Raw genomic sequence first — 27451 nt, forward strand, 5'->3', positions numbered from 1 at the left:
TATATGTAGGAACTATGTGACCTATTTTTTAATTTTGATTTTATAAGGGATTACAGTTAACAGAGTGTGTGAATCTCAGAAGAGACTTTGAACTTTGGACTTTTAAACATTGTTGAGACTGCAATAGACTATAGGGACTTCTGAAGTTGGACTGAATGCAGTTTTACATTATAATATGGTTACAAGCTTATGGGGGCCACGGAGTAGAATCTGGTAGTTTGAATGTAATTTGCCCCCATAATCACACAGGGAGTGAGATTATTAGAAGCAGTGGCTCTGTTGAAGTAGTTATGACCTTGTTGGAGGAAGTGTGTCACTGTGGAGGCAGGTTTTGAGATCTCTTTTGCTTAAGGTTCCCTCAGTGTGACACTGAGACCACTTCCTGTTATCTGCATGCTGTAAGAGTACCATGTCTGCCTTCATGCCACCATGTCTTGCCATGATGATAAAAGACTGAACCTGTGAGTAATCGAACCCCAATTAAGTGTTTTCCTTATAAGAGTTGGAACGGTCATGGTATTTCTTCACAGCAATAGAAAACCTAACTAAGACAGGTGGTATGAACAAGACCAACTTGAACAGCACAATATTTTTCCTTTATTTGAACAATCTCTTCAGCATTGATCTATAATCAGTTGACGTATTGTCAATAATGTTTGTTGAGAAACTTTTCATTTTTAAGAAAAACTACTTAGTGTCACAGCAATCCACTTTATTTGAAATGTAGTAGGTCCTCTTTTGAGAAGACCATGGACAGTTTCTTCTACTCTTGTAGGGCTCTTCTGGTCAACTGGAAGTTTTGGAATTTTGGCATCATAATCACAAGAAAGAGACTCTTAGACTTGTAAGTTAGCCACTGTTTACCTTAGAGATCCCGGAGTGTTGTATCTTCTCCTTCAAGGAGACTTGAGGCTGAGAAGGAGAGGATTTAGGGATGCAGAGGCAGGCACTGGCCCCAAGGATCCACCTAGAAGATGAGGAGTGGTGTGAGCAGCTTCTTAGTCTTCTTCACAGTGCATAGTACCTTGTTGTTTCTAATGCAGGCTGTCAGGAATTGCTTGTGCCGTTTGCATCCAGACTTACATCAACCAGTCCAAATTATAGTATTCTCTCTCAGTTTTTTTTTTAGAACAAATATCAGCTACTGCTTATTCTCAGTTTCCAGATTTGGTCCTTTTGGAAAATCAAGATGCATGGTTATATAAGAGGTTGTGATGTTTAACACTGAAGTCAGAATCCATCTGAGTTGAAAGGTCCATTTGCCGTATTAGGACATTGCCCAACTGGGCTATCTTTCCATTTGTTTTCTGACTCCGTTTAGATAATAGCATCAAGTTCTTTTAATATTCTAGGCAGCATTTCAATTGGGCCCAATTTTTATGATAGAGTTTTATTTTCAGGGTGGTGAAAGCTTAAAAAAATGGCAGAGCCATTTAATTTCAGGCGGGTTTGTACCCATTTATATCTTTCTAAACTATGAAGAGTAATGATGTGTATTTTTCATGTTGATGTTATTTATTAGGACTGACCCATCTCCATCTTGACAGCCCTCATCTGGTGTACCTTACAATGCAGTAACACAAAGTCCTCTGTCTTTGGATTACAGTTATGAAGCTATAATCCTGTCCTGGATGGTTGTCCCCTCACCCTCAGGAAACTGTGTTAACTGCTTTCTAAACCACTTTTCTTCAGATATCTTTTCTCATGTTATAATAAAAACATCACTTGTAATACATGATATAATAACCTATAACTTTATATGATAGTATGAATTCACCATACTATAACCAATTTCCCTTTGAATATTCAGGTATTATTCAATTTTCTTATTATAATTTCTTAGAAATGAAGCTAATGGATTGAACAGTATAAATACTTAGAAGTGTTTGTTACTAATTACTCAGTACTTCTCCTCCATATATATTTTATATTATTATCAGCAACATATAAATGAAGATAGCTTACTAAAATGGAAAGTAAATAATGCTATCTGGGCCAGAGGTGAGCTGGTAGATACAGGTGCTTGCTACAGAGCTGATGATGTAACTTAGATCCCTGGAACCTTGATGGAAGAAGGAGAAAATGGACTTCTGTAAGTTGTCCTCAAATGTGCTGTGGCATACATGTGTCTACACACACACACACACACACACACACACACACACACACACACACACACGCCTTTCTAGTCTGTTAATTTTTCCATTTTAGAACAATTTTTACTATTTTAATTATTGTTGTTTTGAAATCCATCTTAATATCAAATGATCTCTGTTTTTATCATGTTCAACAAGGAACATGATCAAAGACATTTAAGAGTACATTTTATTTTAAGTTGTAGTTAAACATGTTTCAGAGACTCGAAAAGCATACTTTTAAAAAAAATGACTTTTTGTTAAACATTAATAGTAACTTCTACACAGTAACAATAAACTTTAGAAATGTAGTTGAATATAAGATGCTGAGAGTTACAGTAATTTGGCATGAATGTGGGAAAGATTAGGAGCGCACTAACAAAGCAGTTTACAAATCGATTCCATTTGGGGGCCCCTTTTCAGGATGTCTCATGGGCTATGGTAAAATGGTTTTCAAAATATGGAGCTGGAGTGGCCCCTTTTAAAATTCATTTTGCATACCAACCACAGTTCCCCCTCCCTCCCCTCCTCCCCTCCTTCTATCTCCCCTCATTCTATCCCCCATCCACTCCCTAAAAAAGGTAATGCCTCCCATGGGGAGTGAAGGAAGTCTGGCACATCAAGTTGAGGCAGGACCAAGACCCTCCCCCCTGCATCGAGGCTGAGCTAGGCATCTCACCATAGGGAATGGGCTCCCAAAAGCCAGCTCATGCTCTAGGGACAGATTCTTGTCCCCTTGTCAGGGGCCCCACAAACAGACCAAGCTACCCAACTGTCACCCACATGTTTTACTGAGTGGATAATACCAACCTTCCTGGCCTGACCTGGCTTTTGTGCATTGCTGTCCTAACCTTGGCTCCCCTCAAGTTTCTCGGTTCCTGACTGTTGGTCTAGCATCTGACCCACGGCTCTGTGGCAATCATAGCCTTGTCATATCTACAGGCTTCCTGGCCTTCCTAGTTCCACCTTGCATCCTGGTTCGTTGACATTCTTGAAGTTCCCACTGTCAAGTGGGAAGAGAGGTGGCATCTCTTTCCTTAGCTGACATGTCTTGTAGCTCTCCTTCAGGTACTGGCCTCTTCACAACATTTCTGTCCCTTCCCCCCAACCCAAGCTTAAAGAGCAAGGGATGGCATTTAACTCTATAGCACATTTGCAATATATGTCTGAAGATATTTGTGGGATCCAGTAAAGCAACTTAAGAATTTATCGTTTTTCCGGTTTCTGATCTCACCTGCACTTTGTTTTCCTCCGTGCAGTGGTTCTTCCATTTTCACACAGTTTCTGCCCTGAGATGCATTTATTGTGAGAAAGATAAATAATAAATGACAACAGGACAGGATCAAAAGGAAGTGTCCACTAAGGGCAGGATGACAGAGAGCTAGCATCAATGCCAACCAGCTGACTTCAGCAGAACTGAAGGGAGTGAAGTCTCCCGAGGACTTGTGACAACTGTGATTGCTCCAAAGCCGCATATTAAAAGTTTTTACGGAGTCTGCTAACCACTAATTCAATTTGGAAGGCTTAAATAAAAGAAGGCTCACTTCGTATTTCTCAGCTAGTGCTGATCTTCACAGGCACAGACTGCCTCACATTAACCATGCTCCTGAGTGGGACTGAACTTCCAAAACCATGAAGGGATGTTGATAATTTACTACACAGTACACTACATGCTGTTTACATAAGAATTTGGTGACAAGACTTTTGTCTACTGTGATGACACTCCGAAAACACACTAAGAACAACAGTGATACTTTTGTACTTTTCCCTGACAAAGTCTAATTAGGAAGCACAAAGCATTAGATATCAAGTTACCTTATGTGATGTCTTTTTTTTTAATGTGGTATAGTCTCAAACCTTTTATCAATTCACAATAATTAGTTGTTCTTTCTATAGAGGAAGAAAGAACATTCCAAATCACTGAAAACTGGCCAAAACCCATAGAGCTTTGTCTCACAAGTATCTTCTGGACAAGAATGTCCAGTGATAAGTTACCATGACAACGAGATTGTCTCTGTTAGAGTTACTATTGCTGTGATGAAACATCATGACCAAGAGCAACTTGGGGAGGAAAAGGACTATTTGTCTTATACTTCCACATCACTGTGCATTACTGAAGGAAGTTAGGACAGGAACTCAAACAGGGCAGGAACCTGGAGGAAGGGCTGATGCAGAGGTCCCAGAGGAGTGCTGCTTATTGACTTGCCTTCCATGGCTTCCTCAGCCTGCTTTCTTTCAGAACCCAGAACTACCATCCCAGAGAAGGCACCACCCAAAATGAGCGGGGGCCCACCCCATCAATCGCCAATTAAGAAAATGCGGTACAGTCTGACTACAGCTCAGTCTTATGGATGCATTTTCTCAACTGAGGTTCCCTCCTCTCAGATGTCTCTAGCTCATGTCAAGTTGACTAAAGACTAGCCATCGCAGAGATGCTTTTGAGAACTGAAATTAAGTGACTACTTACTAATTGATGAACCAATAAAAACCTTTGGTTGCTGGAGAGTTTGGAGATCGATTGGGTGTAGTTTCTATGTATTATTTATTTTATGCTTTGCGTGTTTCTGTTAGTGTGTGGACCACAACTCCATAATGTCTTTGAACATAGTGTAGTGGAAATGTGGGATTAGCTTGGTTTTCTCATCTGGCGAGGTGTTCCCAGGTGTTATGAAAGGCACACAGGCCCATCCATTAAGCCTTCAAGGAAAATATGACAAATATACAACTAGTGATTTTGTCTTGAAAACCCTGAAGTATTATTTATAGTCTGTTTCCTTTAGAGACAGAGACCATGGATTTAAGCAACCTTCTAATTCAGTGGATTTTAACACCAACAAACATCCATAAGTCAGATGCCCAGAGTAAACCCACCCACCACCAGCTGGGAATTAATTGCTCTGAGTGGAACTAAGGCATCAGGTTCCAGAAGGGCTGTAGGTGACTGTAGTGTTCACATGAGTTGCCAGGGCTGTTCTCTTGCTATGCACACATGAATGTGTCCACAGAGTGAAGAAATGCCCTGTATATATGCATGTGTTACAAATGGGCACAATCATTTAGAATCAAAATTCAGTTGAAAGCCCCATGGAATTAATAAAGTGTTTTGTAATTACATGCTTCCTCATATGTTGGTTCTGAAAGAGCTGCTTGAGAACTATGATTAAGAGGATGTTAGACTTGACAGTTGGAGCACCTTGGATTTGAAAGGCCATATGTGGCATATGTGGAGTTAAGAGTGGTTTAAAAAATCAGCCTTACAGAAGCCCTTGTGGTTAAGACTCACTCTCCTTGTTTAACAATGAGCATGGAGAATCTTCCTGTAAAGTGCTGAGGGTAGGGATCCAACACTCACATACAGGCAAAAGAGAGATCTCAAGCAGCTCACCTTTGCCGTGAGTCTGAGGCCTGCCTGACTCCAGCTCCGGCCAAAGGAAGCCCCTGGGTACTTTCTTTCTGATAATGGGAGCAAGGCACAGATGACCTTCAGCTTGAAGACTTTGTATTATTTCTTTTCTCTCCTTGATGACAAACTATCTGACAAAGCAACTTCAAAGGAGGAAAGGGTCATGTTGCATCAGAGACACAGGGTGTCCATCTGAGTCTGACTCAGTGGATTCTGGGCCTGTGGTGAGGTTGATCATCTCCATTGCTGGAGCATGTGGTACAGAGAAGGGCTTTTTCACCAGAGGTTATAGGGAGTGGAGGACAAGGAATGAACCATGAATCAAGTCTGACTTTCAAAGCAATGTCCCAGCTGGTCTACTTCCTCTAAATAGCCGGTGCTGTCTAAATTAGCAGTTCTTAACCAATGGGTCACAACCCCTTTGGGGGCTGAATGACCCTATCACAGGGGTCACCTAAAACACAGATATTTACATTACAAGTCATAGCAGTGACAAAATCACAGCTATGAAGTAACAACAAAAATAATTCTATGCTTGGGGTCAGCACAACACGAGGAAGTGTATTAAAGGGTTGCAGCATCAGGAAGGTTGAGGACCACTGATCTAAAATTTCTCCAAAAGGCACAACCAGCTGGGGAACAATCACTGAGCACATGAGCCTGTGGGGGGAGGGGGAACACGTCATCTTTAAACTGTAACAGCCTTTTTTATGTACTCTGACAAATGTGTTCTGTAGTCTGGTGGGCATGCGCAGGCATAATGAACTCAGCTCTTTTTCAAGGACATGAAAGCTCAGATTGCAGAGGTTGCTTTTCCAGAGCCCACATGGATCTTGAGGATAGGAGCCTATTTTCTGAATGTGACATGGCACCAGCTGAACTAAGGATCTCGTAGAAGATCTTAAGTTACAAATCTGTGGGATTACCTTTTTTTTTTTTAGGTAGGAGGTACAGTTCAATTATTTTGCTGAAAAGGAAAAAAATTGGGTTTTGGCCTTTTGACCTTGTCTTTTTAAATGTCAAAAATCTTAGCTGAGTATCATGTAGAAAAAGGAGGTCTGCCACCAAGGCACTTATAACTCTGTTTATAGTTATATTCACAATACATGATGGGAAAAATATTATGACATGAAACTTTTGAAGCAAAGAGAGTCTACCACTAGCATGAGATACTCATTCCAAATTTTAACAACCTTATTAAGCGAGCCTTCGCCTGAAGTTATTGGATGTTGCTGTGGTAGATCAGTTCTTGTTCCTCCATCCTCCCTCGGGGAGATGAATATAAATGGAGCACCATTCCCCTTGTGATATTGCACCAGAGACCTAGAGGCATTTGCTAGATTCCTGTTCAGGTTTCCATTTTTAGGAGCAAATAAGCTCAAGGTCATGGGCTTCGTTTTGATCCTGCCTCCTCCATATTCAGCTGCCTGTGAAACCTTGCTGACTTCTAGAGAGCTTCGGATGAAAAGTTATTAGGCAACATTCTCGCTCTTACTGAAACAGTCTTTTCCAAGTTTCTTTAACACACACAGAGAGAGAGAGAGAGAGAGAGAGAGAGAGAGAGAGAGAGAGAGAGGGAGAGAGGGAGGGAGGGAGGGAGGGAGGGAGAGGGAGAGATTTTAGAGACTCCCCATCATGTAGATGACCCACAGTTAACTAAACTTCAAAAAACCTACAATGGAACCCACATCCCCAACCTCAGAACCTGTTCTTACTTGGTGAATTTCCCCATTCCCCACTGAAATTCCTGGAAAAGAAATAAAGAAACATAGAGAAGGTTTTGCATTCTCTATCTTTTCCAGTTTCATCACCTCACTCAAACCCTAGTAATTCTATGTTCTGAATGTCTTTCAACTCAGTGCATTTCCTTCCATCACATGTTACTGACTCTTTTCCTTCCTTAAATTCCTTCTTTAAATGCAGCCAAAGCATTGGAAGGAAGAGAGTCAGCAATGTACACCTTCTTAAAACCCACTAGTACATTGGTGTGTGTGTGTGTGTGTGTGTGTGTGTGTGTGTGTGTGTGTGTGTGTGTGTATACACATGGGTGTGGAGACCAGAGTCAACCTCAGTTGCCATTCTTAGGAGACATCCACCTTGTTTTTTTTTCAATTTTCTCATACAATATATTTTGAGTACATATTTTCCTCCCCACAAACTCCTCCCAGTTCCTCCCCACCCAGCTTCATGTTCTTTCTCCCTAAATAAAAAAATCCAATAAAACAACAACAACAACAAAACAAATATGAAAATCAAAAAAGACAAACTAAAATAGAAAAGAAGTAAGACAAATAATACCCAAACAAAACCACAACTCCAGTGTCTATTGTTCTCTTGTGACTTTGAATGCTCTGAAGATGAGTTTGGACCAGGACTAGTGGCTGGCCTTTGGTGGAAGAGAAACTTTTCTGCAGAGATGCAGGTTGTCATAACAGTACAAAGGTCAGGGCAGACAAGCCAGACCTGTTCCAGATAGAAGTTCGAGTCCAATCCACCACAGTCCACCCCGCAGATGTGCAACACCAGAATGCAAGACACTCCCCTTTTCCCCTTTCATTTTTTTGTATTTCCCCATCAATGCATTCTTGGGTCTTGTTCTTTATTATTATTGTTTTCTCATGTATAGTCAGAGAGCCTCTGATACAGAGGCCAGAAGATGTATCCCCTTTGCTTAGTAAATTGATTTAGTAGCTTTCTTTGTTCTCTTCACACATAGACTTTACCTTTGTCTCAAACTCCCTGATCCCAGGGAATGGCATTTCTATCTACACATTTCTCAGATTAAACCTTGAGGCTCAATTTTTGCTCACTATGTTTTCTTCCCCAACCAGCCCCCTAAGAAGCACTCTTAACTCACCTTCTCACCTTCGCATTCCTCTGCTTACTTTCCTATAAATACCTTGGTCTTTCCCTAACCCAGAGCATTTGTAGGTTTTATCCCATGACTTCCTACCAGAGGCTGCTAGTTCAATTTTATATCAGACCCAAAAAGTTCCTAATTTTTAAGAATGGTCTTAATTCTTAAAAATAAATTTACACATTTAAAGTGCAGTTCATCCACGTTTTTGAGATCTTACCATTGGACTATATTTGCTTTGTAGACCTTTCACATAAGTGAGATGAATACATTTTTATTACATAGCACTTAGTTAAATATATTTTTATAAAATACAATTTCATTTTAGATAGTCTCGCAGTAGAAACATAACAATGTTTAACATTTTCATGCCTTCAATTTAGGGAAGTAAAAAAATGAAGAGTAAATCTGCTTAGAATTTATAATACTTGGGGAGCTGGAGAGATGACTCAGGAGTTAAGACTTCTGGCTGCTCTTCCAGGGGATGTAGGTTCAATTTCCAGCACCCACATGGGAGCTCACAGCTGTCTGTAACTCCTTTTCTAGGGTTCTGATGCCCTCATATAGACATACCTGCAGGCAAAACACCAATGAACATAAAGAAAAAAGAATTTATAATACTTAAGAAATTAGATATATTATTTTATTTTATGTGTTTGCATATTGTACTTGTATATAAGTGTGTGTGTGTGGTGTGAGTGTCTGGTGCCCACAGAGGTCAAAAGGTGATGCTGGGTCCCCTTGAGCTAGAATTTTGGATGGTTTGAGCCACTGTGTGCTGGGAACTAAACTCAGGTCTTCTGCAAAAGCAGCAAGTACTCTAAATGACTGAGCCCTCTCTCCTGCCCCAAGAATTTGTAATATAGTGATAGACCTACAAGGTCTTTCCATCTAAACAGAACCTCTCTATATTCACATTTTACAAGTTCTTCCTCCTGGGATTTAGAAGTTGCATTGTTAATAGTAGTGACTCTCATTCACAATTTCTTTAGGATATGTAGTCAGTCGTCATTGATATAGCTGACACAGGGAAGCATGTTCAAAACATTAAACACTGTCTAAGCCTCTGCAAAGTTTTACTTATGAATTAACAGTCTTTCCCTCTACCCTTCATTACCAGGACAAACAGAGGAGCTATTTGGTCATATATTGTAGTAATAAAATCGAATCCCCTTAAGAGAAAGGTAAACAAAAGGAAAACACTCATCCATTATGTCTAGTTGCACTGTGACTCTTACAAGAAGCTGAGAGACGATCCCATTATAGCTCACCATAATATGGAATTTGGTCTCACAAGTTCTTGGACACAGCTGTCGAATTTTGCTTCAAAGGTTCAGTTACTGTATTGGGAGAATAGGTCTGTTTCAACTGCGGATCTGACCTCGTGTTTTCTCCTACCTTCAGTTGAATTGTATGACAAGACAGAGACAAAGAGGGGCACAGTCAGGGCTTCCACCACAGGCCAGCAGCGTGGCAATGCCCATCCATGTCCTAGTGGTTGAAAAAGCAAAGCCCAACAAGATCAAACGCAGGAGCGTCAAAGGCTCAATGGACTGGGCAGCTTTCTGCCATACTCTCTCTGGACAAGGGAGTGGCTTGTGCAAGATCTAGTGAAGAGAGAGTGGAAAGAGAGAGGGAGAGGGAGAGGGAGAAAGAGGGGCAGCCAAGGAAGACCCCACCACAGAGTAAGTGTGTGTATGTGATCAGCCCACACTCACTGTGTGTGAAAATTCCACAGAAAACCTCCTAAGGTACATACTAATTAAGAATAAAATAATAAAATAAAATAATAGAACATAGACAAACAAAATAATGTCCCCATAATCTTAATAGAAAAAATGATAAAATAATAAATAATATTAAGTTTCTTTGTGTGATTATATAATACATCATATAACATATAATATGTGATAACTTATATAAAGTGTATAGTATTATGTATAATATAATTTATATTAATATATTAATACTTTGTATTATTATGTAATATATTATGGATAATTTTATATGCAATATGATTTAAGGTAAAACAATAATAAAAGTGAAAAAATAAAAGGAAAGCCCTCACCAAATCATAAGGTAGATGTAGGCTCAGGAGCACAACCCTTAACTTTCTCATCAATGTGACAGAGAGGAAGAGCCTGGGAAGCCGCCTGGTGACTGTGTGACAGGTGAATGCATGTCCACACGGACCTGGGATAATTGGCTCTCTGGAAATGTGGAGGGTAGGTCAGGACTTCCCAGAGGGTGTCTACATCAACATAGTCCAGCCTCCTTATGCACCAGGGGCCAGTTCCTCTCCAGAGAGCCATTGTCCTACTTCTTAGTTGTTTTTTGTAAAGAAGTAAAACTTTGTTGTTAAATCAAAACCTCTTTTATAACTCCCTGCTGCTATTTCCCCCTCCTCTTTAGATGACTACGGCATATACTTGATCCTTATTATTCTCATGAATACTTGCATTCTTGCTTCATATTTGAATCTGTAAATGATGCTCAGGTAATCATTAAACATGTATTATATTATAGTTAGATTATACACATCATTAGATTGCAGCTTGCTCATTTTCATTGCCATTATATTTTTAAAGGATTTTTTAAAATTTTATTTATTTATTTATTTATTTATTTATTTATTTTGAGACAGGGTTTCCCTGTATAGCTCTAATTGTTCTGGAACTTATTTTGTAGACCAGGCTGGCCTCAAACTTACTAAGATCTGCCTGCCTCTGCCTCCTGAGTGCTGGGATTAAAGGCATACACCACCACACCCCTTTTCAACTGTTTTTTTTTTTAAATTAGATTTATTCATTTTTGTGTGTGTGTGTGTGTGAGTGCTTTGACTGTGTTATGTATGTGCACCACTTTTGTACTGCTGCCAGTGGAGGTCACAAAGGGGCATCAGATTCCCTGGATCCAGAATTACAGATGGCTGTGGGCCAATATGTGGGTGTTGGGAATTGAACCCAGATCTTCTACATGAGCAAAAAGTACTTTTCACAGCTGAGCCTACCCCCACAATTGTATTTTTTATTTTTGTTCATATCGACACAAACAGCTCTAGTTTATTCAAACTACTGCATAGCATTGTTATAGCATGTATCAAGTGAAGAGGTCATAGTTTATTTGCTCATTTTCCTACTGACCAGCAGTCATGGGATGTCCTATTCCTTATTTTCACCATTGAGGTTGTACTGGACATCTGTATCTTCTGTATATATCGAAAACTCCGAAACTCTTTATAAGTATATGCTGAAGAGTAAAAGGGTCTTAATTTTTCTACATTTTGTGTCTTTATAGCACACTATTAAAAGGACATAATTTGAAAAATATTACCGAACCTTTACAATATGTCAAGATGAAGTAAATAAGAGAGACAGAATTTCTGCTGTTTGAGGTCTTATATTTTACTTAGAGATGAGAACAAATTTCGAGACGAGAAAAAACAAAAAACTCTTAAGCCACCTTCAGAGAGTGAATAATGGCATTTGTTATGATTCAAGATCTTCCTTAGTGCTCCATTCCACCTGGGATTGAATAGAACTACTTTGCCCAGCTGTAAGACTTGGCACCATTAGCCCTTGCCTCTGCCTGTTATTTTCTCTACACTCTACCCCCTTGACCTTGAAGTCTTTGGACTCAGTTATTTATTTATTTTTTTCCTGCTTCACCACTTTCAAAGACAGTGTCCTGGCTGCATAGAAAGTTCCTTTTACTTCTCCTTGCCTCTCTCATGCATCGCATCATTTCCCTCATCGTCACTTACCATGGTGGGTGATGATGCCTCTATGATGACACATCTGCCTGGCCTGCTAGCTGGCCAGGCTGTGAGATGGGCCTGCTGTTGCGGCTGCGGCTCTCCGCACCTCCTAGCCTACACCCTGACACATAGATGTTTCTTAGTGAATTTTATAAAATTAGAACAAACAAGAGTGCTTCTCAAAGTTTGCCTGCATGCTCACTTTGATATTGGAAATGCACATACCCAGTCAGAGAGAGAACCTGTGCCAGTTACTGTTTGTACTTGCTGGTTTTTGTCAACGTGACTTGGCTTTTTGTGTCATGCTGGGGACTGAACTCATATCTTCATGATTGTGTAGCATGGGTTTTACCAATTGAGCCATCCCCAGCTCCATTTGCTCAGTTTTCTTTTCTTAAATGACATGATTCCTGCTATCTGTTTGACATGAATATCCCATGTTCTTAGTGCTATGTATCCTACCCAAGGCGTTATGTCAGGAAATGACGATGATATTTTGGCTCATTCATGGTCGTGCTAAATTTAATTACTTGTCTAAGATGGAATCTGCCAGATCTCCTCATTATGGAGCACATATTATCATTATCATTAATAAATGCCTTAGGGTGGCCTTTGAAGACCATGTAAATCCCTGCTTAGCATCCTTCACCTAATGGTCTTGGCAGTCATTAATGAGCCTTGCTTGTGACAATTGTTTTCCTGGTAGTTGGCAAAAGATATTACATAACTTAGCTATTTATTCTACATCTCCTAGCTGGCTTTTATTTTTAACTCTCTCCTCATTCATTTTTGAACTACCTTTGAATTATCAGAATGGATGCATAGATTTTTTCCAGAATAATTTAAATCCAAAATAAAGTACTTCTTGAATGTTTCAATAGTTTTTTTTAACATAATTGCTACGTTGTTTTCTCAAACATATTTTATATCCAGTTACTATTGTGAAATAACTTATTTTGTTTTTTAAATTCTATTTATTTATTTATTTATTTATATTACATACCCCCTCCCTCCCCTCCTTCCACTATCCCCATCCTCCCCCACCCCCACCTGCTCCTCAGAGGGTAAGGCCTCCCATAGGGAGTCAAGAAAGTTTGTCCTATCACTACACTGAGGCAGGACAAAGGCCCTCCCCCTTGTCTAGGCTGAGCAAGGTATCTCTCCACAGGAAATGGGCTCCAAAAGCCAGCTCATGCACTGGGGACAGGTCCTGGCCCCACTGCCAGTGACCACACAAAGTGCTCAAGCCATCCACTGTCATCCGCATTCAGGGGGCCTAGTTTGACCTATGCAGGTTCACCAGCTGTCAGTCCGGAGTCAGTGAGCTCCCACTAACTCAGGGCAGCTGTTTCTGTGGGTTTCCCCATTGTGGCCTTGGCCCCCTTGCTCATGTTATCTCTCCTCCCTCTTGTTTGACCGAACTCTGGGAGCTCTGCCTAGTGGTTAGTTGTGGATCTCTGAATCTGCTTCCATCAGTTACTGGATGAAGGTTCTGTGACGACAGTTAAGGTAGTAATCAATCCGATTAGAGGAGAAGGCCAGTTCAGGCACCTCTCCACTATTAATTAGAGTTTTATCTGGGGTCATCCTTGCTGTACTCCTGGGAATATGCCTAGTGTCAGGTTTCTGGATAACCCCATAATGGCTCCCTCTATCAAGATATCTCTTTCCTTGCTCTACTTCTCTGTCCTTCCCCTAACTGGACCATCCCGTTTTCTCATATTCTCCTCCCAATGCCCTTTCCTTCCTTCTTGCTCCCCTTCCACCCTCCACCCTCCCTTTCACGCTCCTAATTTGCTCAGGAGCTCTTGTCTATTTCCCCTTCCTAGGTGGATCCATGTTGAAATGACATATTTTGTCAAGTAGAGTTCCCCTAGGACACGGGCCCCTTTTCCTTTCATTAGCCTGGCTCAATTATGGTAATAATTTATCACTTACTTTCCATTAGTAGTTTAAACACAGTATTAAATATATTGATTTGAGAACAAAAGCTGGGGGCAGGGGCCTGTTTTCCCAGTGCCATGTGAGCTCACATGAACTCCTCTCCCCTCACCTCCTTGCCCTTGGCAATGAATGCTTTCTCTGACTTATTTTTAGGACCGAAGATTCAATGATGAGATCGACAAGCTAACTGGATACAAGACAAAATCCCTATTGTGCATGCCTATCCGGAGCAGTGACGGGGAGATTATCGGTGTGGCCCAAGCAATAAATAAGATTCCTGAGGGTGCTCCATTTACGGAGGATGACGAAAAAGTAAGACTTCACGCCTTGTATGACTTGGACTTTTCCATTTTGCTCACTGATTGCTGCTCTCACTGAAAGGGCGGGAATTATGTGAATAGTTCTTCGATTAGCCTATTCACAGATCAAAGAGCTTTTCCTATGCTGTACAAGATGTAATGGGAGGCCTTTTTAGCATTTCATAGAATGTGGTATAATTGAAAATAATCACTGTGCTTTTTTTAAAGCCCGCTTTTCATTACAAGTCCCAGTAGTATTCTTGCTACTGCCTAGTCTTTATTTTCCTTGTAAGTAAGCCTTTTAATCGTGAACAGTGCCATGACCATACATGACCCAAGGGAGGGCAGAGAATATGGGAAGATTACTGCGGTTCCAAAACTCAGCATTTGCTCTTGTCATTCTATAACTATAACAGAGAGTTTGTTTTCTTACTTCTTACATAAAAAAAACCCTAGGGTTATTTAATTGTTACTATAAACCACTAGTAAAGGGGACATCATTTTTGTTTCTGAAGAACAGGTAGCTCTGCTAGAATTTGTTCTAGAACTTTTAAGTTCCTCTAATAATGGTTTACTGTAAGTCATGGGGGAAAAGGCTCTTTGGGGAGATGTTTACCTTCCTGCTGAATAGAAGCTGGTGGAAGTGAAAGCAAATCTCATATCAGTTTGTTTCTGTTTGATGACTGCTGTATTGCTATTGATTGAAAACTTTATAATTTAACCTTCTGCTATTTGCCAGTGCTAATTGTTAATATTGCAAGAGCACAAATGTGCTGCTGCAGAAGGTCAACATGAAATATGGTTATAGGGAAACAGGAAGAATTTTAAACAAAGTGAGACTTTCACTGAGGTCATTTCTGCAGTGGAATGGAAAGAACTCCAATCCTTTTAAGAGTTTGTAAACTCACAGAGCCTCACAGATCCTTGGATGACTTGTTGCCAATTCTGCATATAAAGTACATGGGTTGGGATCATAGGAAGCAGGTGGGTAAATCCCACATGTTCTGTACCATCCAGGAGCTTCCCGAGGTGGGAGATAGCAAGACGTTCTGGAGCATGTTGACGGTAGGAGAGAGAGGAGCTCCAAAGGTCCATCTTGGAGGTGATAACATTTCATCTCTGAGTCAAGAATAGGATTCAACTGACAGAACCAAGAGAGACAGGAAAAGCATTTGGAAGCCAGTTTGCAATAAATGGTGGTGACTCATGGCTGTCCAGTGCCAAGAAAAAGTGATGCTGAGGGTTCAGCCCTAAACAAGAACTACATCACCCCTTCTAAGGCTCAGGGAACCTTGTGGGAGAGGGGCAGGAAGAATGGACTAGCTAGAAGATGGGGAGAAGTGTTATGAAATGCTGTATGCAGATAGAGAGTTCCAGGACACTCAGGGCTACATAAAGAGACCCCATCTCAAAAAAAAAAAAAAAAAAATGCCAGGGCAGTGACATCCAAATGGTGGAATGGGAACTCTGGGAAATTACATCCCAGTGAAACAAGCAGAAATGGTGGACATTGCTTTCTGTATTACTGTTTAAATTATTTGGGGTAAATAAATATTTTTAAAATAAATTTACTAAAATTTGAAAAAAAAAGAAATGCTGTAGGCAGGACACAGCCACTGCAATAAAGAATTCATAGCAACTGTAGTTACATACGCTTGGCCTGAATAAGGCTAGGCCTGTAAATGTGGATAGAGAAGTGTCCATAAAGCCTACCCCTTACTGCTGAACTATTGACTAGATGGATTCTTAGAGAAGAAAAGTCATTGTTTTCAGTTATGTTATCCACTGTTAAGCCCAGCAGGCTCCAACAGAGAGCTCTAAATCCATGGTGATATAAATTCTCAATCCATGGCAACACAAATAGCCCTGGTTAAACTCAGTGAGTCAGAAGACAAAGCAAATAGATATAAATATGAGAAAGACATTTGTAGGGAAAATGGGAAAGTATATAGGTAGCATGTACCTTAAAGAGAGTAAGGAGTGAGAGTCATCAGTATGCATTATAAACCTGTATGAAATTGCAAAAAAATTAATAATAAACCCATAACAATGCAGTGTAGACCATTTTGGTCAGTATAACACATATTCATGGAATGTCTAAGCAAAGAACATTTCAGAAAGATTTTACTTTTTACTTATGTGTACGACTGTGTGTTTGTGTGGGAATATGTTCATGTAAGTGCAGGTGCCTGCAGAGACCAGAAGAGGGCGTTGGATCTCTTGGAGCTGGAGATACAGGTGGTTGTGAGCTGTCAAGTGTGGATACTGTGGGCCAAACTAGGGATCTCTGGAAGAGCAGTACAAACTTTTAAATGCTAAACCATCTCTCCAGTCCCAATGAGAGATTTATTTTAATGTTTTTTTAACCATAGATGGCAAAATCCTGAGCTAATATGTCTCCTTTCAAAGTTTAGATAGGATTTGGGGTTTGTGCCTTTTAGAATGTAACAACTTTATAAGCCTGTGGTCTGCCCTCTGCTCTACTCCCTTCACTTAGGGATCCCTCCAGATCTTTCCTTTGATTCATTGTGTTATGACTGCTTTCTGGACTCCTCTTTGTGGATTTATACTTACAAGATAGGGCTCCATTAAGCTCCAAAAGATATAGTTTTTTTTCCAGGCTTCGTACTTGAATAGCATCAATGCTTATCTTTATTAAAAACCGGGCTTTTGTTGAGCCCACCTTGGTGGATGACAAACAGGCACACTCGGAAAGCCAGGGGATCTTCCTCAGCTACCTGACCGGTCAGTTGTGGTATCTCTCACTATGTGGCATGAGAATTAAATAAGGTCATAACATCAAACTCTGTAAAATGTGAAATGCTAGGCAAGTGTAAGCTAAAATTTCTACATCTAACATTTCATAGAGGTTTAAAATTTTCTTTTGTGTTTGTCACTTATCCTCAGATGATCTCCTAGAGTCAATCCTATTTTCTTGTTCCCAAATTTCTGATTTTCTCTTCTAAAATTACTTCATGTGCCCATAGTATAATTTTGTCTTCAAGTATGTTTAAAAAACCCATATAGTATTTTTACTATTTGGAGTTTTATCAGTCAGGGCAGGCAGAGTATGTCCATCTAGTTGACACAGTTATAAAATACTTTATGTCCACAATTTCTAGCCTGGGTTGGTTTCTTCTTGCAAGGATTCTATGTATTGTGCATCCAAAAGACATGGTTAGGAAAAAAGTGGAAAATAAATTCTAGAAATGCTTGATGGAAAAGAATACAATCTTGCTGTCTCTGCCAAAGGAGGAATGATAATGGGGCTTTACAGATGCCCAAGTGATATTTACAGCGATATTTGCACTGAAATTACTTCATCTATATCTTGGTACCACTGTCTTATAGGGCCAGAGGGGGATTCCATGAGAGGGTACAGGGAAACCAGCTGGAAGAGCACTTAACTCACAGGGGTCCTCATGAGAGGCCCCCTGGTACACCGACAGCAGGGCTCAGTGAAAATTTACCTCCCTATAACTTGTCTCTAAGTTTCTATTCATTGGAACTTCCAGGTTGCTGAGTTTGTAGAGGTGACAAGAGGAACATGCAGTCAGAGGGAATAGAAGCTCAGCCCTTCCTCAAGCTGCCTCCTCTGTAAGCTGGCTGCTCTTTAGCTGCATATTCTATTACAAGTCTGTAGCACACAAGGAGTGGTTCCATATACAAACCGGAAAAGACCAGACCATTCATGACTATGTAGGTCAGACCCACCCTCATCAGTGGCCAGCCTGGGGGTGGGGGACCAGGAAGACTCTGGCTTTTTCCAACTCACAGTCAATAAGAAGCTCCCTAAGCTATCATCTAAGGCCAAGGTGTTGCAGTATCTGTCCTTTGGTATTCTCATGCCAAAAGTTCAAATCAAAGCATGTGTAACTCTCCTCCTGCTTTCACTGTAGAATATGCTGATCCTGCCCCTTTCAGACTGTCAGATGCAAGTGGTGGCAGCTGACTTCCTCTTAGCATGATCTCAGCCAATTGCCCATTTTCATTAAACAGAAGTTTTGACTAGTGCAGTCTATATGCCAGGTACTCCTCTGTCACTGTGGTCTCATTATGAGTTCATGGTTTTCTTGTATCACTACTAATGAATACACTGTTTTTACTTCATTCTTTAAGATTATCTTTATACTAGTTTGTAGTCTACTTCTTATTTTAGTTTTGAGATAAGTTCTCATTATGTTTCCTTAGCTGGCCTGAAGTTGCTATATTGACCAGGCTGGTCTCAAACTTGTGGCAAACCTACTGCATCTGCCTCCTGAATATAACAAGTGTACCACCTTGATCAGCCTCGAGTTCTCTCTATATAATTTAAACATAAATTTGTTTCTACCATATTTGTCCCCATGTGAATATATTCTATATTTTCCACTTGAAGTGATTATAAACTAATTTTCTTTGTTCTACATAATCTTGTTTCTCTGTCTTTAATTCAGGGTGTTTCCACCTGTAAACTAATTCATTCTGGGTCATGGTACTTTCCCTACATGTGTGTATATATGTACCATACTGCATAATATGATTCATATGTCTTGATGTCTTCAAGTTCTGGTTTTTGAAGCCTATAAGTATGTGAACAAGTTGAATATAGTCTTGAACATATTTCCTTTTGCTTTCCTGTCATTTCCTTGTGGTGAACTCCAAAGTCAAAAGGCAACCAAGTCTGTGCTGTCAGAAGCTTTCAAAAACTCTGAACTCATTTACAGTGGTGCCACTATTGGACAAGCCCATGGTCTTAGTGCCCTGCTGACTTTGATCAATTCACATTTAAAAACCAAGGTTAGTTTCCCTTGCTCTTTTAGGCAGGCTTCAGACAACCTCCTTTCACATTCAGAGAGAATATAAGGTCCAGCAGCAGGCTGGAGAGATGACCCAGATGTTAACAGTGAGTATTGCTCTTGCAGAGGATCTAAGTTCAGTCCCTAGCATCCACATAGTGGCTCACCACCTGTAACTCCAGCTCCAGGGAATCTGATGCCCTCTTCCAGCCTCCATGGGTACCGCACTCATGTGTGTTAATTCACACCCAGACACATATGTTTAAAAGTAAAAATCTTAAAACCAAACAAACAAAAACCCCAAATACAATCCCTTTGGAGTCCAGATGCACCTGTAATTTCTGACTTGCCCACAGGCAAACAACAGGGAACAAAAGGAAGGCTTGTTCTGAGTATTGGTAGGAGGTTCTGGAGTCAGAATCCTTCCAAGACAACTCAAGTATTTGCACCTTAGCTGAGTGAGCTTGGACACCTTGCCTGGTCCTTCTGAGCCTCACAACCTTCCTCACAAGGTTGCTGTGAGGAGTGAAACAGATGATACTAAGTGTTCAGGTAACCCTCATCAGTGGGCATGCTGCAACTACCTTGCAGTGGTAAATTTACTGTGCAATTAGCATAATATTATTTTTATCCCCTTATCTCAAAATTCCACTTCTTAACAATTTATTTATTTTTATTTTATATGCATTGGTGTTTTCCTGTGGGTGTTGGGTCCACCGGAACTGGAGTTACAGACAGTTGTGAGCTGACTTGTGTGTGCTGGAAATTGAACCCAGGACCTCTGAAAGAGCAATCAGTGCTCATAACCACTGAGCTATCTCTCCGGCCCCTTAAAATTCTGTTGTTTTTTTTTTTTTTAAAGATTTCAAGTCATATATATGGCACAATTTTAAAACACTTTGATATATGAAAGTCAGGAAATACTTTTGATATACATTAAAAATTAAATGTATTATATCCATTTACAGATATTCGTGTACCTGATGTCACAGTGAGCAGGAATGTATTTTGTTTCTTGAGAGTCCCATGCCTGTGACTCAGTGGTGTCACATGATAATTGTTGGGAGACCTTGGAAAGGTCATTGGTGCTTGTCTTCTTCTGGTGCAGAGATCGTCCCCTGACAGAGGTCATCCAGCCCTATGCTAAAGCTTTCCTTTCAGTGGCTTTAATGATATCACGCTCTTTAAAAGTCTTAGATAATTAGCAAGAATTTAATTTGCAGCAGTGAGAGTTTTGTGTGAATTCCAGTCTCCCATATGCATATATTAATCATTTCAGCTACACACTGGCAAATTACTAGTTTGGTAATTTATGCTGGAAGTGCACATAAAGGGAGGCCACGTAGAAGGGATGATTGGAATTTTCTGGTTCAGTACATGTGTTCTAAGCAAATGTTCCTGTTTTCTGGGGATATGCATAAGATATCTGATATAGGTGGTATGATAGGAGTTTTCACGTCTAATTAACTTATCACTTTGTTATTCAAAGGGGGTAAAGGGAGGCATTATTTTGGCAGAATAAAAGTATGAGTTGGATAGAAACAATACTTGTTGATCTATTAAGACATTTGGGCTCACCATCATGACAACTAGGAAATGACAGTGAGCATAGGCGCTTCTTCATCCTTTTGGGCTGTCCACACTTGGGTAGCAAAGGTGTCGCCTCTTGTCACACTGAATAAAGCAGAACATGTCTAGTGCAGTTGCTTCCCGATGGCAGATGTGTAACAGTCATAGCCTGAAGTTCTACTTTGGTTGCTGTTATGGTTCTTAGCCTGTGGTAAGAACCCCCTCCCATCTCATAATTCAGGGCATTCCGCTATCCTGATAGTTCGTCATGCTGACATCCTTTGGAACTGGGATGCTTCCAACAGAGCTCAGCTGCTGGGGACTGGCCATAGTCCAGAACTTGTTACTGGTAGTGCTACCATGCCAACTGGCATTGAGGAGGGTGCCCGGATGGCTCTAATGAGTCTCTGTAGAGGCTTGCGTTTACTGTGAGACATAAGCATGAGACTCAGAGACAGATAATGGCGAGGGTTTCGTTAGCCATTGAAGGCCTTACACTTCAAAACTCTTTCTGTTTGTGAGGATGGTATTTAGCAGCTATGAAATATCAAAGGTACAAGAGACATCAGGTTCATTGTGTTGAGGAGGGGTATGTTGAATTCATTATACCGAAGAAGTGACAGGTTGGTGGTCTCAGAAAGACAAATGCAATTCACACAGGCTACCAACATGGGAGTTGGCTGGCATATGACTGATTTCTTTTTAATGCCAATATCTTTAAACATGGCTGCAAGATTGCAGTTTTAACATTATAGCCAACTCCCAAACAACTAGTTACTTTAATAAAGCAACTAACTTCCTGAGAACAAAGATGAATTTCTTCTTCATCTTCTGAATAGTTTCTGTAGAAGATGCTACCTAAAAGACCCTTTCAAACACTTAGTTTTACAAACTATTGATCTACAGCAGTGGTTCTCAACCTTCCTAATGTTGTGACCCTTTAATACAGTTCCTCACACTGTGTGGACCCCCAACTATAAAATGGTTTTTATTGTTACTTCTTAGCTGTAATTTTGATACTGTTATGAGTTGTAATATAAATATCCATGTTTTTCAAAAGTCTTAGGTGACCCCCTGTGAAAGGGGGATGCAACCCACAGGTTGAGAACTGCCAATCTACAGAGACACAGTGTAATGCCTCTGCCAGGAGTGTGTACTGTTTTCTGCTAATATTCCGTTGCTTTTAAGATGCTTAAATACCAAAGGAGCAGTGTATCAACTGATTGTAAGAAATGTCCCCTGCATACTCATCCATTATTTTCACTTTTTTGTTACATCCCAGCTAAGCTTTTTGAACATGTTGCCATAAAATTATGATTAAATATTAGTGTTCAGCAAAACAGGACTCAAATGTCCTGGCAGATGGCTTATGGTTTCAAGTTGTATTTGATCAATAAGATATTAATCTGGGAAAAATTGGATCAAATCCCATAGCTTGTTACTATTTTATCTACATTTGAACCATGATCTAGTCATGATACTATTTGCATTTTAATGGTGATTGTCCAGGGTCCAGATAGTCATTGTCAGAGTGTCAGTGGCCAATTCATTCATGGTCTATGCATCCCCTGGATGGTATATGATCAAAAGTTCCAGAAATAACCAAGATTTGCAAGAAAGTTATTTCCAAACACATTCCTGTCAGAACTCAGGGTGAACTTTGGATTTCTCTTCCTGTTGGAAAAATACTTCTGTGGGCTCCTGGGTGTACTCTCTGCCTCTTTCTTAGTCAGAATCTACCTCGGAGTAAGAAAGCAAGTGTGTCTGTCAGAGTGCAGCTTATGGGCTAGCACTCAATGAAGACCTCAATACTTTGAGTTTTTGTTATGATGTCTTGGATCCCCAAGGCCATACTTTTGCTTATGCTCTCCGTGAACTACAGGGTACCCTGATCTCCACTTGTCTTTCAAAGCTTAAGTCAAATCCCATTATTAGACCTCAGTAGGTCCAGAAAAAAGCACTCTGATTTATCCTTCATCATGATCCTTAATATTTTACATTTTAGCTCCACCCCCCCCCGCAGTAGCTCCAAATAATTGCAGCTGAATTTTGACTAACAATTTGTTAAAACATAAATGATCAAATATTAAAAAACAAATAAAAATCAATCCTCTGATTAGACAAAATGGATGGTGTCTAAATAGTGCAGGCTGTGCTCTGGAGGCTTGGGATGCAGGTAGATTGACAGTCTCACAGAAAATATTCTGCCATCCAATGATGGCTAATGTGAGGTTATCTGCAACCCCTGGAATCTATGTAAAGACGGAAGGGGAAAACCCGATATGTAAACTTCTAACCTCTGCATGTAAGCAGTGGCATGCACCTGCCCACAATAATATATACATGATGATAGTAAGAAAATCTAGAAAACTGTAATAAATTCAATTCAATTCATTTTCTTTTCTCTTTATTTCAGGAGCTCACTTAAAGTGTGTCTCTCTAGGCAACCTTTTGAACCAAACTTGCTTTACTTTTTGTGCTTTATTTTATTTTTATTTTTGTGCATAGATTTTGTCTGTGGTGTGTGTGTGTGTGTGTGTGTGTGTGTGCCCACCTTTAGAGGCTAAAAAATGGCATTGGAGTTACTGGAGCTGGAGTTTGGGTAGTTATGAGCTTCCCAGTGTGGGTGCTGGAAACTGAACTCTCCAATGCAGTATTAAGAGTGATGAGTGTTCCTAACCACTGAGCAGTCTCTCCACCCTCCAGGCTTGCGTTATTGACCACTGAGCACGTAGTCTCTCCAGCACCTAAGTGTGCTTGATTGCTGTGTCTGTCTCACAGCAATCCTTGTGCATTTTCCTGTGAATATCACTTTCTAATCACAATATTAGCTATGGTCACTCAGGTGGAGGAAATAAGGGTCTGATTGATCATAACTTGACATGACTGGGACACATACTATGGAGCTAAATAGTCAAGGTTATGGCAGATTTGGCAGAGTTAGGCCATCTAATACTAGGGGAGCTAATAAACCCTAACAACACTTAGTGGCTACCATGACGTGAAATAGTCAAGCCATGTCTAAGAGCCCAAAACAATAGATAACTGTCTTACAAACATGGTCCCAAACTTGTGCAGGGCTTAGACGAGAAAGAATGTTCTACAGTTGCAGATTAGAAATAAATAAGAGCTTGTTGGCAGGAAGAATTGTTATTAAGGAACCAGAGCAGGTGCTGTGTATTCTTATTTCCTGGAGATTTCAAACTGAGGCAGACAACTGTCATTGAATAACTAGCTTAGTGTTATTGTCTGGATAAACACAAGGTTGCTTCTTTCGGTCTTGGAATGCTGAAATTCTTGAATTTCTGCAGGTTCTCCCCCTCCCTCCCACCACCTCCTCCTCCTCCTCCTATTCCTCCTCCTCCTCCTCCTCCTCCTCCCCTCCTCCTCCTCCTCCTCCTCCACCTCCTCTTCTTCCACCTCCTTCTCCTCCATTTCCTTCTCTTTCTCCTTGGAGACAAGGACTCTCTGCATGATTCCAGTCTTGCCTGGAATAAATTTTGGAAAACTCAAATTATTTTTTACTTTAAATGGAATTTGTTGGAAATCAAGTACATTTACCCGTCTTTGAACTGCATATCTCTTTTCAATGTTTTCCTTTTTATAAGGTCATTTTCTAAGTACAAAAGTTATATAAATTTGTTGTAGAAAGTTTGAAAACTACAAAAATGCAAAATTTATATCAGCCATAAATCTCTTCCTGAAAATCTGTTGCTTTTGTTCTTGATGAATGTCCCTGTCTTTATTACTACCTATATAAATGTTCCCAAATTTGTGCATAGTATATGGAGTACTTTTTATCATATTTTAAGAAATACTTCAAATGTCTGATTTAAATGATTACATCATTTTCTACTGTATAATTATACAAGTTTGTTTAATCATTTTGTTTCTTAGCATTTAGGCTGTTTTCAAAGTCATATTATTATAAAATTACTATTAGCCTCTTAACGAATAAATAAATCTTGGACCTTGCCTTAGGATAGCTATTAGGCTATTGAAGATATGTGTCATAGAACAGAAATGAACCAATTCCTGCAGCTCTATGTGATTCAAACTAACTGTTAGGTCAAGAGGTTTGAAATTAATTTAAAAAGTCACTTTATTGAGATATAATGCACATACCATATAACTCACCCACCTACAATTTAATGGCCATTAGTACATTTGCACAGTTTTGTGGCTATCAACACACATTTTTAAGGCATTTCACCCCCTATGCCCTGCACTCATTAGCAAATTACTCCCACTTTCTCCCATTTTCCCTAGTATTTCATCCTATCATTGTCCTTCTGTCTGTATGGATTTGCATAGTTTTGAATAGCTCCTACAAAGAGAACCATACAACATGGGGTCCTTGGCAGCTAACTTCTTTTACTTACATAACATTTCAAGAGTCATCCTTGCTGTAGTGTATTAGTACTTTATTTCTTTCTAAGGCTGATCATATTTCATTATATTGATATAGGACATTTATTTACTCATTCATCAGTTAGTGAACATTTAGATTATTCCCTTTTTATTATTATGAATTATGCTAGAATAAACATACAGGTTTTTTCAAAGGTGATTTTATTCCTCTTAGATATATTCCTGGAATTGGATTTGTTAGGCTTTATGCTAAAATTCTGTTTAGTAGTTTGAGAAACTACTGTAGGGTTGTTTTTGCAAAACAGCCATACCATTTTACATGCTCACTGGCACTGTATGATGACACTGCCTCCTCATCCTTACCAATACTCCCTGTCGGCTCCATTGCAGATACCCCAGTGGTTAGGCAGTAGCACTTCAGAGTGGTTTTGTCTGACCCAGATGGTTGATGGTGCTGAGCATCTCATGTGCTTATTGTGGAAATACTTATTTTTTAGGCTTTGATAAGTTTCATCTGTACTGTCTTCAGAAAATTGCATTAATTTATAAAGCCAATAGCTGCATATCAACTCACTTGGATCTTATCTTCAATACTGCAACTTTTAAAAGTTATAATTTTTTGACTGTATTTCTCTCCTCCCTCCCTCCCTCCCTCCCTCCTCCCTCCCTCCCTCCCTCCCTCCCTCCCTCCCTCCCTCCCTCCCTCCCTCCCTCCTTCCCTCAGTGTCTATGCAGCCTAGGCTCTTCTTGAACTCCCTGTGCAGCTGAAGATGACTTTGAACTCCAGTTCTTCCTGCCTCCACCTCCCACATGGTGGGGTTACAGGCATACACCACCATGCTCAGCTTATGCTCTTGATTTCTATTTTCATTTTATTTCCATTCCTTTTGATTTGTTCCATATATAACCAACCATTGGTCAGCAAACAAGCCTGCCATGGTACACACGGACCTATGCAAACCCTGGAATATGTGGATTAGCTACTAGGTACAGCAAAAAGTCTGCCAAGAAATTTGAATTAAGTGGACATGGGCTATTTTCTTTTATGCTTGCTGTTTTATTTTAGTGAAAGCATATTCTAGATGAATTTCTGCTATAGATGAAGATGATTATTTAAAGAAAGCTCTGCTTTCAAGTTAGGTCAAATAGTTCAGCCACTCTCCACAAAACACTTGGAAGTCACATCTTTCTGTTTAGGTCATTAAGCATCTCTCATGGCATTTCGGAAGGAGGATCCGGTTCTGTGGGCATCAGAAGACGTGTCCTTTAATCTGAGTCAGAATTGGACAGCCTCAAGTCTGGAATTTTTTTTTTTTTTTACAACTTTTAATATGGAAGAATGTTCTAGTATTTTCTAAGTGACACATGATCTTGAATGTCACTGATGAAACTTACCAGAGGAATTAATGCCCTATATCTATTGTGCTTTTTAATATGCTACTAAACTTACTGAGAAAACACGCTTCTACAAGCAACAAAGCCTCTTGCTTTTGAAGGCAGATAGAGACCTCTGGGCCAATGTCATAGCCACATTTAGAGCATGTCTTTCTGAAGACCTCTGGAATATAAATTTGTTTGTTAACAACAATTTTTTTTTCTATTTCAAAAAGCTTTATTTGTTTCTTGGCCCAAGACCTGAGAGGGGCTCCAGGGCGATTACACAGCTGCCTAGTGGCTTGAGAGGTTCCGGTGAAGGTCCTGAGGCTGGCTGGTGCAAAGCAGAGGGAGCCCCTTGGAAGGCGAGGCCTCCTAATCATGCTTGAGAGTGAGCCTCTCAAAGAGATACTCGCCCAGAGATGGCTGGGGCACGCCAGTCTGCATTGGCTGGGGGCCAGCCACCCTACGGATGTCGGTCAGGTGGTTGCCCATCTTCTTGATGAGCTTCACCTCCTCATCCAGGAAGTGGCTTTCCAGGAAATCACAGAGATGAGGATCTGCGCGACCTGAAGCCAGGGAATGAAGATCCAAGAGGGCCTGGTTCAGGTTCTTCTCCAGGGCCAAGGCAACTTCCATGGCCTCCTGGGTTTTACCCCACTCATCTTGAGATGGCTTCTGCACATCCTGGAAGAGAGCACGGCCGCCGTGGTCGTTCTGGAATTTGAGGAGACGCTCGGCACCCTCGCCCTTCTCCTCGGCCAGTTTGCGGAAAAAGTGGCCTACACCCTCCAGAGCCACGTCATCCCGATCAAAGTAGTAGCCCAGAGAGAGGTAGGTGTAGGAGGCCCGCAGGTGCAGGTTGACCAGTCGGTTCACGGCAGCTTCTACTTGGGTGGAGTAGTTCTGACGAACCTGGGAGGTCATGGCTGATCCGCTGTGGGGAGCTAACCACAAAGAGATG

At 40.4% G+C, this 27451-nt stretch overlaps 2 protein-coding genes across 2 annotated transcripts in view; one reads left to right on the plus strand and one right to left on the minus strand.

Annotated features, from left to right (window-relative positions):
* Positions 1-27451, plus strand: part of LOC100756511 (dual 3',5'-cyclic-AMP and -GMP phosphodiesterase 11A) — a 361367-nt gene that overhangs the window by 38212 nt on the left and 295704 nt on the right. Inside the window, exon 2 of the mRNA XM_027420128.1 lies at positions 14250-14408. Within this exon, the coding sequence (XP_027275929.1) occupies positions 14250-14408 (159 nt within the window). The remainder of the gene's footprint in view (positions 1-14249; positions 14409-27451) is intronic.
* LOC100764157 (ferritin light chain 1) lies at positions 26863-27414 on the minus strand. The gene has a single exon (XM_027420129.2). It carries the CDS (start codon positions 27412-27414, stop codon positions 26863-26865), a length of 552 nt encoding a protein of 183 aa, XP_027275930.1.

The sequence above is a fragment of the Cricetulus griseus genome, chromosome 6, assembly GCF_003668045.3.
Source record: "Cricetulus griseus strain 17A/GY chromosome 6, alternate assembly CriGri-PICRH-1.0, whole genome shotgun sequence".
Lineage (NCBI taxonomy): Eukaryota > Metazoa > Chordata > Mammalia > Rodentia > Cricetidae > Cricetulus > Cricetulus griseus.

Excerpts from the sequence above, each read along its gene's own strand:
- LOC100764157 (XM_027420129.2), bottom strand. The coding sequence starts at position 27,414 with ATGACCTCCCAGGTTCGTCAGAACTACTCCACCCAAGTAGAAGCTGCC.